The sequence below is a fragment of the Macrobrachium nipponense genome, chromosome 43 (assembly GCF_015104395.2).
Source record: "Macrobrachium nipponense isolate FS-2020 chromosome 43, ASM1510439v2, whole genome shotgun sequence".
Lineage (NCBI taxonomy): Eukaryota > Metazoa > Arthropoda > Malacostraca > Decapoda > Palaemonidae > Macrobrachium > Macrobrachium nipponense.
The window spans coordinates 28,030,343-28,046,777 of record NC_061104.1 but is presented as its reverse complement, the minus strand read 5'-3'; the positions used below and the strand labels follow the sequence as shown (position 1 = coordinate 28,046,777).

Here is a 16,435-nt window from a genome sequence, read left to right as displayed (position 1 = left end):
TGCCGAAGCAACAGAGCCCAGCTGCACCTGTCTGGAGGGACCTGTGGTGGGAGCAGCAACACCACGGGCTGGAGCGACGACGGCAGGAGCTGGTACGGAGGCAGCAACAACAGGAACTGGCAGCAGATCAAGCGGGGCAGCGACAACAGGAACTGGCGGCAGGTCGAGCGGGGACCTCTGGGGCACCGAAAGTCAGGGGCTGGGGCGAGGGCAGCAAAACCAGGCGGCAGGGTCGACTCTTTCCTCAGCAAGCACGGCAGCAGGGCATGGATTGCAGCAGGTGTTACCATCGCCACATGCTGCATATACGTAGACCATGGGGGGGCCAGGAGCAGCATACCCAGCAATCGACACCATTGTTGTCATCGACGTCTATGGTCCATGGGTCACGGCCTGGGTCCCTGGGCCGCCAGGTGGTACAGCAGCCCCTGAATACTCGGTGCATCCGGGAGTCCAAGCGAGTACCAGACCTGCTCGAGATCGTCAGCCACAGCAGCAGGCATACCTGAGGAGGCAAGTGCCGGGTTAGTTGGGGGCGGGGAACGGAAGACCCCGAGTACAGCTGAACGTCGGAGGGGTGCCGCGCCCCCTCTTCTACACTCAACTGATCGAGTGAAGAAGCAGACCACGACACGTCCCCAAAGGGGAAGGAGCCATACGCGAGAGCTGACACGGGGAAGGAAAGAGGAAGACGTGCCCGTAACCAATGGTGTCGCTGGCAGAGCCCTCCGACGACACCTTGGCCGGCTTACGCGGCCTCTTCTTCCCCTCTTATCGCTCCCACTGCTCCTCCGACCAAGATACACAAATAATACACGTCTTGGCTCAATAGCATTCTCGCCCTCGACACTGAGTACATAAATCACGAGGGTCTACTTCACACAGTGACCTAAAGGCACCACACCTACGGCCCTCCACACCAGGGCACAACCTGCGGCTGACTGGGGGGTGGGGGGGTCTCTGTCTCATAGCTCCTCATTCTGGCACAAGACAGCAATACACAAAATGATGAAAAAAGGCACAAAAAGTACTTACAGTCACCCAAGTATTACTCAAGATAACCAATACACACAAAAAGACTTCGATAAAAGCGAAGGCAAAAGCAAACGACGATGGTGAGCAGCAGGCGAACACACGTCGTGCTCCGTCGGCGGCCAAAAGCAAAGTGAATGTCTACCTTGCCAGTCGGGGCGGGACTCCCAACTATCAGACAAGCAGTTAACAACCGAACCACCTTGTTCGAAAGCTTACCACCAGTTCCAGCTGCACTGAAGTACATTCCATATGTAAAGGACCGACGGTTTGTATTACGTGTCGGAACAATCAAATTTTCTGCCAATAACATTTTCTTGAACTCTGCAATCAATCAGCAGCACATTCTAATGAATGAAGGAAATGCCCACGATAAATTATCAATGACCTGACAATATAAAGCTCCACAAGTTATAATAAGAAATTACTGTCATAGGGTACTTACAGAAGGTAACTTTATCTTTTTCAAAGCCTTCAAGAAAGTAATTTTATATTGTCTGTATGCCTGAAGTTAATCCCAGGGATTTGGTACGGCTCAAGTCTGAGTCGTATATTCGTCGAAGAGGTACAGTGTCAGGTGCAAAGAAGTGACCCAATTTTGCCAGGTAAACACCATTTCTCAGCTTTTCTTCTAACTCTCCAGCTTCAGGCAACTCTTCGTTTATGCAGGCTTCAATCCACCTGTTGATCAAAACAATAAATATGCTTTCTAAAAGCCAAAGTAATATGTATATAATGCACAGGTAGCAACTGAAAGAAGTCATCGTTATCATCTAAAATATTTCATATAACACTGTGCAATATAATTATAGATATGTCAATGCATTGATGACAAGCCCATGTAAATTAACCTAAAACTTCATAATGATACTACCACTATTTGACATCACCAAACATTTGTTTTCAGATAGTTTTAATGTTTACTAAAACTTGTTTGTACATGTCATCCTTAATTATCTTTATCCATTAGAATCCACATACTTTACATTATATATATATTTTGTTACAATTACTATATTACAATAATTACAATTATATTATTGTATTTTAGCACTGTAGTATGTATATGTATATACATGTGCTATACTACTTTAAACTGTACCGTACTTACTTTTTGCACACATTCTACTAACGTAATTACTACTCACATATACACATACTACTGTACTATATTTACTTTTCTGTATTCATCCAACTGCAGGCTATATTTAACTTACTTTTTTGCCTCTTCCAAATGACACAAATATTGATAAGATACATTCTTCTGACGCTGCTCATCCATTTCCTGGGCACTGATCCCACACTCCATTCCACCTAAGAAGAAATTAATAATCTATAACAAGAGTACATCAAGTATGCAAGTTCTGTAATTATAAAATAGTCAAGGTAACTGCACATTATAGATGCTATATTTAACAAACCACACTGCCATAAACAGCTCTTTTGTATGCACAACTGTATAAAAAACTCTTTTGTATGCACAACTGTAAAAAAAAAAAAACTGTCAATCTCTTAACTACACAGCATCTTGTGCTCATATCTGATAAACTTAAGAAATGAAGCTTGCAGTCAATTATAATTTTCATTATCACTTTTATGTACAGTACCTTTCAGAGTAAAGTATTTTAACTCATTGGCCTGGTTAACTACTACTTAATAATTATACTGTATAATACACATACTAAAGAACTTGAGGAAAGTTTCCTCAGACAAGCAGGTACCCCAGAGGTTTTCTGTCGAAATTTAAATGAATAAAAATTTGTGGAATTTGAAAATATACCAGCGCTTGCAGTACACTACTGTAATTCTCTTACTCAGAAACTGGGTGATAGTTGAAATAAAGTTGCATTGTCAGCACTAGTCACTTGCTTTCACTGCTCCCCCAAAAAGACACTGATCCCACAAATAGGTTCTTGTACATTGTTCGATTTAGGCAGCAGTGAGGTAGATCCAAGGTCACACCGGTTGAGAACTATATTATCTTATTAAAAGTTCTCCCTGCTAGCCTAATAGCACCACAGGGGAATGTTAGGTGTGTTTTAACCCCTTCGCCACTGGGCCTGCTGCATTGCTGCTAATGCTTGCATACCGCATGAGACCCCCTGTCGACCGCGAGTATCAATCATTACTGGCTCCCTCTAAATTTTATGTTATTCATATTTTTCCTTTACATTCTTATGTGAAAACATTGTGTGTACGGATATCAATGAATATTTTTTACCCCATTGTCAAAAAAACTTACAAAAAATATAGTAAGAATATCGGAAAAAATAGGAATATTTAGTGGAAAAAGTAATGCAGAAGTAGGAACTGTTATAAAGTAGTAGAAATAGTAGTAAAGTAATAGAAATAAAGTAGCAGAAAAAGTATTAAAGTAGCAGTAAAATAGTAGTAGTGGTAATAGCAGTACTAGTTTTCTTACTGAAACAGTTATTCCTAGGTTTCATACAGAAATAGCGTATACATCAATCGAAATTGTTTACGGCACTGGTAATAATAATAATAAAACAATAATAATAGTAATAATAATAAATAATAATAATAATGATAATAATAATAATAATAATAATAATAAAAAGCAACAGCATCTCGTGACCAATACGTAATATACCATATGGGGCAGTTTATTCACTCCCCATTCCATTATCATCAGCAAGCTATAAAAAACACAATCTCATACACGAGTAACAGGCCTCCATAGAAGTCCTTTCACCTACGCTTTCCTGTTGAATGAAAGTACTACTCTGCCCGAGCATTCATCCATTCACACAATTTGTTAATTACATCACCACAAAAAAGGAGAAAAAATGCACCACGTAAGCAGGTGAAATCTGGTGTGTAAGCAGGAATCCTATTACCACCCTCCATGAATCAGGGGGGCGGGGGGCCTGGGTCTGGGTGCAAGTCACAAGATGGATCAGTTATGAACCGCCAGCCTTCATCGACAAGAGGTTCAATGTCTTCGAAAACATCTTTGTCACTGTCAACCTCTAAGAAATTATCACTATAATCATCATCTGATAGATTTGGCAGGTACTCAGACCCTGACTCTGAAACACTATCATCTGACATGATACTGAAAAAAAAAGAACATAAAATAACTGCAATCAAAAGGAAAAAGGTTTAGAATTAAAATCTCCATGGTTTACAGACAAAATCGTCATCATCCTTCCCAAATAAATAGCCTGAGGCGCACTGGCATATGTTGGCCAGTACCCCTCCTAATATCCCATATGAAAATGACGTCACGACGTCCATCGGACGCTCATTGGTTAGAATGAATTGTGGGTGGAGCTTCAGCACCTCCTCTCGTACACAATACTGTGTCTGGAAACCATCCAAGCTGAAGAAAAACGCTTTGCTTTTCGAGGAGGGATGAAAGACGTACACGCGTACGTCCCGGTCTTTTATTACTGTACCGTAAAAGACGTACATGTGTACGTCCCAGTGCTGAAGGGGTTAAGGGTACTAGGTAAGGGACCCCTAGCCTACCTGCCTAGGCTAGGTTTAACTAGGTGGGAGATGATGCAACCCCTCCAACCTCATTAAATCAATCTTGTACAAAATCTAGACATATCTAAATCACTACTACATACATATCCTCCTAATTCAGGAGGGCGGGAGGGAGAACGAGAGAGAGAGAGGGGGAACGGCCCCTCCCTCTCTCTTCCCAAAATATGATAAATACGACAAAAATGATATTATGCACAGTTATAAATCATGCAGAGATAGGCGACCAACCCGCCCTTGAACCGCTGGGGAGGGGGCCTTTTATTTACGACGTAAACTAACGCACTGCTCTGTACCCCAACAAAAGCCAAGAGCGGGTTAGGCCTACCCTAAAATCAGTACGGATAGGTATTGTAAAACATATATGGTACTGACGTAACGCATCAATTTAGAAAAGGCGTTCCGATGACGCTCCAAAATGGCGGCTCAGCCGACAGCGCCTACAATACTATTCTGAAGGGCCAAAGGCGACTTATGGGAATAATTCAATCATAAAATCAAAAACATGTAAATTGGGGTACTCAACTTAGGTGTAGAAGTAACATCTGCCGTAGCCATGATGAACAAATGGATAGAACTGGACAAAACTCCCGGAGCGAAAAGACGTGAAGCACACACAAAGACCGCTAATACAGGAATGAGGTAGCCGCGTTGGTATAAGTAGTATCATCAAGTGGAGGGTGAGGTGGGGGACGCTTGGAACGGCTCCCACCGCAGAGGGATTTTGAAGAGGGAATCTTCTAAGTGGCAGAGGATCTGTGAATAGTAATCACTTCGCCCCTTACTTATACCGACACCCTTCGGGGTGCTCGCGCTGAGGGTAGTAATTTCAGCATACCATGTAAGCTCTAGTATAACTCTAGTATAATTAGGATTATATACTAGGAAATATGAGCTACAGGGATTTTTCCCCGGCAGACACAGGTCGAATCTAGAAATGATTAGTTTATAATAAAATGAAATTTTATGAATATACTTACAAGTAATTACTTAGCTAACGATTATCCTCGCACAGCATCCAAAATTCAAAAATTGTGTACAAGTGACTGTTGCAATGCTGGGGTGACAGTCCCGCCCACCGCAACGGGAACTCGCGCAAGCGACAGAAGTCACAGCATCATTCTTATTTAGTGCCGCTAAGTCCACGAAAATCAGAGGGGAGGAGGGCGGGCTCTGATTCAGTATTTACTTGCTAAGTATATTTATAAAACTTCATTTTATTATAAACATATCATTTTGATATAAGTAACTAACCAAGTACAGGCGGTCCCCGGGTTACGACGGTTCCGGCTTACGACGTTCCGACGCTTTTTCTTAAATATTCAATGGAAAAATCGTCCTGGGTTACGACGCTTGTTCCGAGGTTACGACGCTGACGCTTCCGACGCTCCGAGTTAACGACGCTTTTAAAAAACGCATACTATGATAAAAATCCTTTATAGTTTAGCACAGTTATATTAATAAAAATAAGTTTCTGGTTAGATTACAACAAAAATTTTGAGATTATGATGATTTTCGACACTTTTTATGTTGTATTTTTCTATGTTTTTTAGTGACGCCTCATATGCGGAACTAGTTTCCGAGCGAATGAATACATACTAGTTTACATATTAACAGTCCAAAAGCGCAAATAATGAAAAATCATTGCTTGTTTCCAGTAATAATAACAAAACGAAGTTTCTTTTGGTTAGATTACAACGCAAATTCCAAGTATCCAAAGAGAGACATTATCAGTAATTTGATCAGAGAGAGAGAGAGAGAGAGAGAGAGAGAGAGAGAGAGAGAGAGATGAGAGAGAGAGAGAGAGAGAGGCGTCTTCCGACGCTCGAGTTAAGGACAGAGAAGTGTTCGTTTCGTTAAACGGCCTCTGACTCATGCCAGTAAATTTTGTTGATACTAATAATATAAGCCTATTTAAAGATACGTTTACTTTAATAGTCTATATGATACGTAAATAGTAATCAACTGTTCTTGTAGCCCTCAATATTTGGCAAAATCGAAGTATCCAAAGAGAGACATATCCAGTACGTAATTTGATCAGAGAGAGAGAGAGAGAGAGAGAGGGAGACGAGACGAGAGAGAGAGGAGAGAGAGAGAGAGAGAGAGAGAGAGAAAGACGCTTTGGCAACAATGGTCTCGGGGTTTTTATAGATTCCTTCTGCTTGATGATCGTGGATATTGTAGAAGGATTTCGACCATACTCGTTTGCCAAATCGACGATACGAAGCACGTCATTCTGCTTTGCTATAATTTCATGTTTTGCTCCATCGAAATCATTTTCTTGGGTTTTTTCTTATCACCTGCTTTGTCTTTAGCTTTGAGACCCATGGTTAATAATAAAATAGACAAAATAACACAAAAAAATAGGCGCAAATACAACGAACTAAACAACGACGTGTTAACATGCAGCACCAACAAACAAACAGACTGAACGCCATTTATCGGTCGCCTATACAACTAACACTCATCGCAAAATCGTATCTCAAATATTTCGTGTATATCAAAGCTTGTATTTCGCAAATTTTCTGTTGTATCTCAAAACATTCGTATATTAGGGCAATCGTATGTCAAGTTTCCAATGTAATTTGATGCAGAGAGAGAGAGAGAGAGTAGAGAGAGAGAGAGAGAGAGAGAGAGAGAGAGAGAGAGAGAGAGAGAGAGAGAGAGAGAGAGAGAGAGCTTTGTGCAACAATGGTCTCGGGATTGACGTAACATTTATTTTCTGAACAGATAGGACAGAGAAGTGTTAGTTTCATTAAACGGCCTCTGACTCATGGCAGGAAAAAGTTTGTTGATACTAATATATAAGCCTATTTAAAGATAACATTTACTTTAATTAGTCTATATGATACGTAAATAGTAATCAGCTGTTCTTGTAGCCCTCAAGATTTTGCAAAATCACTCCAGGTTGTACATAAAACTTCAAGAATGTAGTGTCACAGAGGATTACAATAGTTTTTTTTTACCTTCAAGAACCAGCATTCTTTATGAAAATAACTCCAGGTTGTACATTAAAACTACAGGAAACAACATGTAATGTAACCAAAGGAGGAGGATTACAAGTAAGGTTTTTATAACTTTTTATTAGTTTAAGACATATTTCCAAGCGTCGTTCCGGCTTACGACTATTTTCGGCTTACGACGCTCTCAAGAACGGAACCCCGTCGTGTAACCCGGGGACTGCCTGTAATACTTAGCTTAATCCCACATAGCAAGGGGGGTGGGATGAACTGGACTTGAACTAACTCAATGCCTTAAAAGGAATGTTATAATTGAACTAGTGGGATGGCTGAACCACTGACTCAGTGTTTGTCACTTGCTGACCATGGTAAGAGAGCTACAGCAGGAAATGCTGCCTCGGTGGTGCTCATCTTAACCTACATCGGTGGAAGCCTTGCCACAGGGAGGGGATCTGCCTGACCACTGCCAAGACTAAAGATAAAATATTCATGGCCTTGCCCTGGGTGGGCGCAGTACCATAACATGACCAAAGAAAAAAAAAACCTGTCATTTTCCTTACACCATTACACCAAATCATGATAAATAAATTACACTAAACAACCAACCAACTGGTGGGTTCTCCAGGTACTAAGGTAACCCCTGGCTCCCCATAACTCGACATCCTTGACAACAAGGAAAAGAGATAGGAGAGAGATTGTGTCTCCTATGCTTCCTCACCCAATACCATGCCAGCACTGCCAATGGCCAAGGTTACTGGCAATTTTCAAACACCATTTCTACTTCCTTTCAAATAATGTGACGCAAATATCTTATTACATATCCAATAAATTGATTGAAGGATTGCAGAGAGAGAATTTATGTTTAAATGAGAGAGAGGTAGCCACTGCTCTGACCTCATACGCTCTCATTTTAAGCAATGGAAGCGATTCCTCCTGTATCCGGAAATGAGCTTCGGATATTAGGTCTCTGATAGAGAATGAAAAGACCGTTCTGGAAAGTAAACTGGAGGGATTCTTGACCAAACACCAAAGATTACTGAGGATCCCTGATCTTTTCCATTTTCTGACCGGGCAGAGATCTCTCTTTTCTTTGCCCAAGCCTAGGATACCGTTCGTGTGCCCATGCCCGAGGGTCACGAGCTGGGGAAATGGCGAGGAAGGCAGTTGTTCTTTGATGTTGTGAACAAGTCTATTAGGGGTCTGTCCCACAATCTCCACAGGTTCCAACAAATTCTGGACAAAATTCTGTTGTCCAGAGTCCATTTGGTGGGAAGCACTTGCCTCTTCTGGCTCAACTTGTCTGCCAGGACATATAACATCCCTGAATGAAGCAGGTGACGAGTGTTACGTGATGTTGATGAGCCCACAGGAGTAACTCTTGTGTCGTCTGAGAGATAAAAGGAGTGAGTGCCACCCTGTTTCTTGATGTAAGACAAGGAAGTGGTGTTGCCTGCATGTGCAACCACCATTTTCTTCTTATACACGAACAAGGAGAACTGACGTAGGCCGGGGTGAATGGCCTTCAACTTCTTGAAGTTGATGTGGAGACCAGGTCCTGGAGACCTCCTGAGACCCTAGGAGGGCTCCCCACCCCACCCCAGATCCGAAGCGTTCGAGTAAAAGTCCAGTCTGGTTTGGGGGGAAGAAGGGCACTCCCCTGTGAATACCTTCTTTCTGGTAGCCAACATTCAAGATCTGATTTTATCTCCTGTGTGATAGGAAAAATCGTCTAGCCTGGTTGAGTCTTCCTGTCCCAGTTGGCCTTGAGGAAGAATTGAAGATTTTTGTGTGTAACCTGACCAATGGAATGAAGGTCTCGATAGAAGAAAGTGTTCTAGCAGACTCAACCACTGTAGAGAGAGAGAGAGAGAGAGAGAGAGGAACTTGGAGATTGATTGAGCGCAGTTCGCGATTCTCTTTGGGGACGGAAAAGCCTGAGAAATCTGAGAGTTGAGAATCATCCCAAATAAAGTGTCTCAGGATGGTACCAACTGTGACTTCTGGAGATTTGGCAGGATTCCCAATTCTTAGGAGAGATGAAGCATTATCTGAAGGTACTTCGTGCACTGTTCCTTTGATGGCGAACAGAGAAGCCACTCATCTAAATACAGGCTGATATTGATGCCTACCAGGTGAAGCCATTTTGCGTGAGAAGAGAGAACTCAAGAAAATACTTGAGGGTGCCATAAAAAAGACCAAAACAGGGACCAAAAACTCTAAGAACTTCCCTTGGAAGACGAACCTTAGGCCTTTTCTGGTTGTTGGATGAACTGGGATGTGCAGATAAGCATCCTGCATGTCTAGGGTGATCATCCAATTGCCCAGATGAATGGATGACATACTGACGGCTGGCGTTTCCATCCCGAAACTTGGTCTTGACAACAAAGCAATTGAGAGCGCTTACCTAGTACGGTCTCCAGTCCAGCCCCTGACGTTTTGGGGAATACGAACAGTCAATTGTAAAATCCCTGGAATGGACCTCTACTACTACTTCTATGGCCTTCTGAGAAGGAGGGATGATACTTCCTTTGAAAGGGCCAAGTAGCTTTCTGATTCTTTCTTGTACGCCGTCAATGCAATGGGCGTGGAGACTAAAGGAGGGGTCTCCCGAGAAAGGGATCCAGTAGCCCTCCCTTTAATACGGTGACGATCCACAGCCCCTCTGCGGGAGATGCTGGAGTAGAAGTACAGAACCCTGGATAGTTCTCCAAAAGGAAATGCAGTAAGGCCTTGTAAGCAGATAACTGAGCGGAGTCTTGGCCCTCATCATCCTTGTCCTCTGAAGAAACTGGTGGAAAGGTCGTTGGCCCAAGCCTTAAGAGGGAACTCCCAACGGAGGAGTTTTCCTGACGAAACTCAGGATCTCTGCTAGCTGGCTCTTCAGTGGAGCAAGAGAAGGGTCATCTGGTTCCACAACAATGGGCTGCTGTTGCCATTGGTATATGAGTCCTGAAGCAAATGAGGTCGTGAGTTGCAGCTCCAAGGAAGGAAGGGGGGATGCAAGTTGACCAGGTGTGGAAGTGGGAGCAGGAAGTGCAGAAGCGAGAGCTGGCAGACAAAGTTGGTGGTGCAGGAGCCAGTGGTGGGTGTAAGGTCGCTGGAGATGGGAGCGCGCCTGGGACTGGGCTCTCAGGAGTGGGAGAGTGCCCCCATCCGAGAACGCTCGGGTGACGCAGATACCTAGCACAGCACTTCTAATGTTGGGAGTCCTTGGAGACGGCAGTACAGATGAGTCCTATGGATGCAAAGGTAACTGAATTGGAGCAAACACGCAAGGGTCAACCCCGTAGCTACATGAAGTAAGTGTGACGTCATCCAAGTCCGTGTGCCACTTGATTGACACCAAGGACAGGAGCCGAATCACGCAAACGCCTTTTCAATGGCCTGGACACATTCCCATAGCATCTACACTGACCAGGATCAGACTCAGAGTGGGAACTGGATGATAAGCTGCACACATCCACTGACATGCCTTTCCAATGACAGTCGGTCACATCCTGGGATTTACAACAGGATCGACAGACGGGGAGGTAACCCATGGGCATAACCCATCAGCCTCCCTTGGACCTCTGGTATGTCTTCTCCCAGGTGTAAGGGAGCGGGACAGTGACCTTCATCTAGGAGAGCTGACGGGACGAGCAACCACTTCCTCCAATGACACTTCATTTTGCACTTTATCACAGCTCATTTTTCTACTTTGTCCATGGGGACTCTAAGAGAAGCCCCCAACTCCGCAATGGAACTTAACACTAGGTTAAACTTACTATCAAATTTGGTGTTAATCCTAGACTCTAAATTGGTAATAGCATTGGGTTCAGAATCACGGGAGCTGAGCACTGGAATGGGAGGGAGGGAGGGAAGGAGGGATGAGGATAAGTGAAAGATTACCAGGAGTAGTCGGAACAGACGAAAAACCAACTAAAGCGGGTACATCACCGACTTCAAGAAGCAAATGAGAAAGCAGCGAACATGAACTTAGGAAGCAATAACGACGTCTTGTCAGTACGTGGCATGAATAAGAATGACGCTGTTGGCTTCTGTTGCTTGCAAGTTCCCATTGCGATGGGCAGGACCTGTTACCCCCGCATTTGCAACAGTCACTTGCGCACAAATTTTTAAATTTAGGATGCTGTGAGAGGCTAATTGTTAACTAAGTAATTACTTGGTAAGTTAAGTTATAAAATTGTAGGTTACTACCCATCTTCATTTCTGCCAATCATCTACTGAAATATTTGCTGACATTTGTTTAATTCTTATACATCACTCCAAAAGGCGGGGAGCTAGATGCAGTGGTCAGTTTGCATGTAAACAGTAGCCGCCGAACTACGGGGACACAGTAGTAGTCAACAATCTTAATCCTATGAATTTGCAGAAAAAAAAATTAGAAAAACCATACTGCAATAACAATACTTCCTAGTAAAACCCAACTTAAAGCACTAGGTCCTAAGCCAGACATGCCCTCTAGGCCCCACCCCACAATTTAACCAACCTTGAGCAATGTAAATCACACAGACTGAGTAAAACATCATCCTAATGATTTCAATTAAAATTTATGCATGCTAACAAAATTAATCAAATAAAAAGACTTCACTGGGTAAACAGATATTAAGATAAATTTTTACACCAATTTCAACTTGTTTTTCTGAAGTAATTATGTATTTTTGTATGTGTTTTGAATGATTTATGATAGAAATACATTGGGGAAATGAGTTGCTTTGGAGATATTATACACCCCTACTACTTTCAAGAAAGTTAGGGAGCTACTGGGAATGATGGGTTTTGGGGTGGGAGGGGTAAATCACCATCAACACCAAACGGCATTTGAATTAATGAATAAAATGAGGTAAAACAATCATATCATACCTAGCAAGCCATAGTTAGGCAACAGCCTTAAGTAATGCAGCTTAACATCTCAAACTGTACGGGGGTAGAGGAACGGCGCTTTGCTCCTTATCTGCATTTTTAAAGATTCTTGGCAAGCTCATATATACTGGCAAGCGGTAACGTTACCCTGCGTGTGCTAGCCACAAGGTTTACAGAAAGTTAGCAATTAGGCCCATACCAATAGCCATTTATTAATCATAAATTGTTAACTATCAATTAGCAAATGGAAAGAGGGGCCTTTTAACTCCTATTATTGTAGTATACTAGTACATATCTATGGGGGTTTCAGAGTAGTACCGCTTTGATATACCATTTATCTACTTCAGAAGCAGAAACTAAAAAAAACAGGAAATAAAGCTCTGTACCTCATATGAATAGTTTAATGTGCCCACAATAATAGTAGTACAGTGTCCCCCCGTATTCGCGGGGGATGCATACCAGACCCCCCCGCGAATAGTTAGAATCCGCGAATATTTGGAACCCCTATAAAAATGCTAAAAACAGCCTATTTTATTAGTTAAAACTTAAGAAAAACCACTAAAAAAATTTCAAACTTGGTTTTTTTAATAGTTTTATCACCAAAATTGCATTTTATAATGAAATTGATAAAAAAAACCAGGAATTTGCGGATATTTCTCATAGAAAAATACCGCGAATGCGCGAATTTTCCGTGAATAATGCAGGGAAAGGTTCCCGAGAGAAATCCGCGAATGTGTGAGTCCGCGAATCGGAGAACGCGAATACGGGGGGTCCACTGTAGTAGTTGTAGGAGACAGCCGGGCAACTGTGGGATTTGCCTTTGAAATGGCTCCCTTGCTGGAGTTGTCCTCCCTCGTGAGTTTTTATTTAAGATATCCCTGCAATACTATTAACTCCTTTATAAATTCTTTGCCGACCCCCCACCATTTATTTTGTATGCTTCCTGCTTTTACTTGAAAAGAAAATGGTAAATTTACCTTAATTGGATAGACAAAAACATTTGATGGCTTATATCCAGAACAAGACGGTTGACAAGATGGTTGTGGCACCCCTACAGTGCCATTGTCATCATCAGAAAATTATTCCCTAGGTGGTGATGATGGCCGAGTGTCATTTAAAGGTGGATATTTTATATCTTTTGTCAGAAACACAAGCGGTACAACACCAAACGTTTTTATCCTCTCTGAACTTGCACTGCTTATACTTCAAACATTCCAGATAAACACCCATGTTGCCTTAAAAACTCAAAAGCATTAAGATTCATTTTCATAAAAACTGTGAATTAACCAAAAATAATCAAATTACAAGAACATACTTGGACATATCTTCACTCCATGAAAGCTTTGAACCTAATGACACAAAAATGTCTAACACCTGTAAGATTTTCCCTGGTCACATGACTCCTAGACATACGACGTAACTAACCATAATGCAATTTTAAGGGGAAAAAAACTTGCAACAGAACCTCAATGCTGTATCAGCATTAAAGTAACAAATACTCAGAAATTTTTTGATTTTTTTGGATGGTGATTAGCTATACGTAATATACATTCATATCTCAGATATGGTGCATTTCCCCAAAACAATTTTCAGAGAGAAAGTTGAATTATTTTTTATGCCAAATGCATCTATAATACTATAAGTATTATAAAATAAGTTGGAACTGTTGCTGAAAGGGGTTAGGAAGATCTTCCTTTCCATTCATGTTTATAAAGTCTGATTGATTAGCTAGCCAGGTACAATGCCCTAGCCTATGAGGATACACAAAAGTGGCATCACTATTTACCGAAATGACCAAAACAGCCAAAAAAATGACTGGGAAGGCTAAAGGCTGCCTGTTAGGTGATATGTCCCATGGCCCCTGACTACGAACACCGCAGGATACTTTGGCAGAGGGGCAAACTTGACTTTCTTATGCTTTGGTATTTTGACAACTGACTGAATCTGAACCTTTTCAGCCTTCTTATGCCCATATGAGGGCACATGAACAACCACTGCCCAGTTAATTACAGGTAAAGTGTAAAATAATAGTTTTGAAAATGGGCTGAAACCTAGACAGTAGCTATTAACAGGGAAGTTTGAGGAAGTCAAAGATGCTATTGATCCACTTTAATATAACAATAATAATTATACAATCATAATTTAAGAAGCCCATCTAGCTATATAGGTATAATCTACTTGTTACATTAACAGTCCGAGAAAGCCATCACAAACCTCAGTTTATTTGTTTATTTACTTATCAAAACAGTTAATGATTATGTGAGGGGACAGGTTAGGTAAATAAAGATTTGGGCCAAACAAAAATTGTTTTATCTTTTAATAATAATACTAATAATAATAACAATAATAATAATGTCATATTTTACAATTGAATACTATGCCCCCAGATGTGTGGATTTTATTTAATAAATAATCAATTATGGTTAAAAAATAAAAAACCGCATGGTACAGGGGTGGGGGGACCATGTACGATCAATGTGTACAACCCCAAAAAAAGTACATTATAACGCGTCCTGACATCGGAGATGGGCATCAGAACGCGACTTCTTGTTGGTGAGAAACGGAGCTAAAGGACTCTACTCGGTGTCAGGACGCGTTATAATGTACTTTTCTTAGGGTTGTACACATTGATCGTTCATGGTCCACCCCTGTACCATGCGGTTTTTTACCTAAGTGCTTAACCTCCATTCTGTTGCCACGTTATAATGCCAAAACATCAACTTTCTCTTGGATTTGGGCCCTGAAAATTGGGCCGTGAAACTGGCCCACAAAACTGTAACCCCGGGATACCTAGCTACTGTAGGGTAAACAATAGAGTGGACTACCTGGGCCAATCTTACCCAATTGTTGATTCACCTTCCAGAAAAAGCACTTTAGTAGCAAACACATCTCGAAAAAACCGGAGATGGACACCAATCATGCGTCATTGGTCATGGAAGTAGCCTAGTACCTATTCATTTCAGTAATAGGCCTTTCAGAGGGAATACGATTTTGACAAGACTTACCTTACCCTAAACTATCCTAGACACTGTTCCCTGACACGGCGGGGAGGGGGGAGGGGTCTTGCTCACCTTGGAATCCCCATGTTAATCGTGACTCCTACTCGGAATTCTAGGCCTGGAAGCTTACCTATCTACCTAAAAAATCCACGTTGGCCTAGAAATACTAGGCTAATCTAACCACAATGCGCAAGTGTATTTATTGAGTCGATACAACCCAACAGGCAATAGCTATAAAAAATATTTATCTCAACATATCAGCTAAAAGGTGTCAATCAAAATCAGCTGATCCCCACCACTGGGATATCAAGGTCCGGTTCCCGCACAAACTACCCATCATACAAGAGTACAAACAAATAATCAACGTAACAAAGTAAATGTTTGATACCACGTGTTGCTAGCACTATTACCTTGACTCTGGTGAGCCATCGTGAAGTCTTCTGCAAGTAATTACCACGAAATATTAGCGTCGACAATCACCACTTTTGCTAAGAACTGTTGATACCGCCATACCTTCATATAAAACCTTGCTGTGCGCTGATTGGTAGTAACAAAATATAAAACTCAGGCGCTGATTGGCTATTCGGGTTAATCTCTTTGTCTTGATTGGTTAAAGTTTTTTAGTCAAACTTAAACTATACTATACAAGTAACATACACATATATAAAAATAAAAAGACTGCTGTTACTTACGTAATATTGCTTAAAAGAGATAAAAATTACAGTTTTATGAGATCAACTCATCTTTCTCAATTGTTAAGGAAGATTTTGAACTCAAGTGTATTTCGCGCAACGATAACGTAAACATCCGATTGGATGCAATCTCATTCCATGCTTGACTTAGTCTCAGTTTGATTTTAAATCAAGAATAACACTGATTTATACACAAACACCACGAGTAATCAATAAACAATCCCCAGCCTTCATCAGTTACATGAATCAAATACCAAGATCTAATTACGGGGTTACACCGTTACGGCCCATAGGGAATAAGTTCGAACAAGTGGGCGTTGTGAGGGAGTCTCCAACCTCCAGTGTAGAATTTGTTAAACTTTCTTTTCACTCACGAAAC

At 41.6% G+C, this 16,435-nt stretch overlaps 1 protein-coding gene across 1 annotated transcript; it reads right to left on the bottom strand.

The window, feature by feature from the left end:
* Positions 1-1,520: 1,520 nt before the first annotated feature.
* On the bottom strand, positions 1,521-15,895 carry LOC135213848 (ras GTPase-activating-like protein IQGAP3). The gene is made up of 3 exons (XM_064247951.1): positions 15,775-15,895; positions 2,250-2,346; positions 1,521-1,713 (listed from the first exon to the last, which is right to left on the bottom strand). The coding sequence occupies exons 1-3, from the start codon at positions 15,791-15,793 to the stop codon at positions 1,521-1,523; spliced, it is 309 nt and encodes a 102-aa protein (XP_064104021.1). The 5' UTR covers positions 15,794-15,895.
* Positions 15,896-16,435: the final 540 nt, after the last annotated feature.

Coding starts and splice junctions, on each gene's coding strand:
- LOC135213848 (XM_064247951.1), bottom strand. Junction 1,714..2,249: donor CATTTGGAAGAGGCAAAAAA/GTAAGTTAAATA, acceptor TTTGATCAACAG/GTGGATTGAAGCCTGCATAA.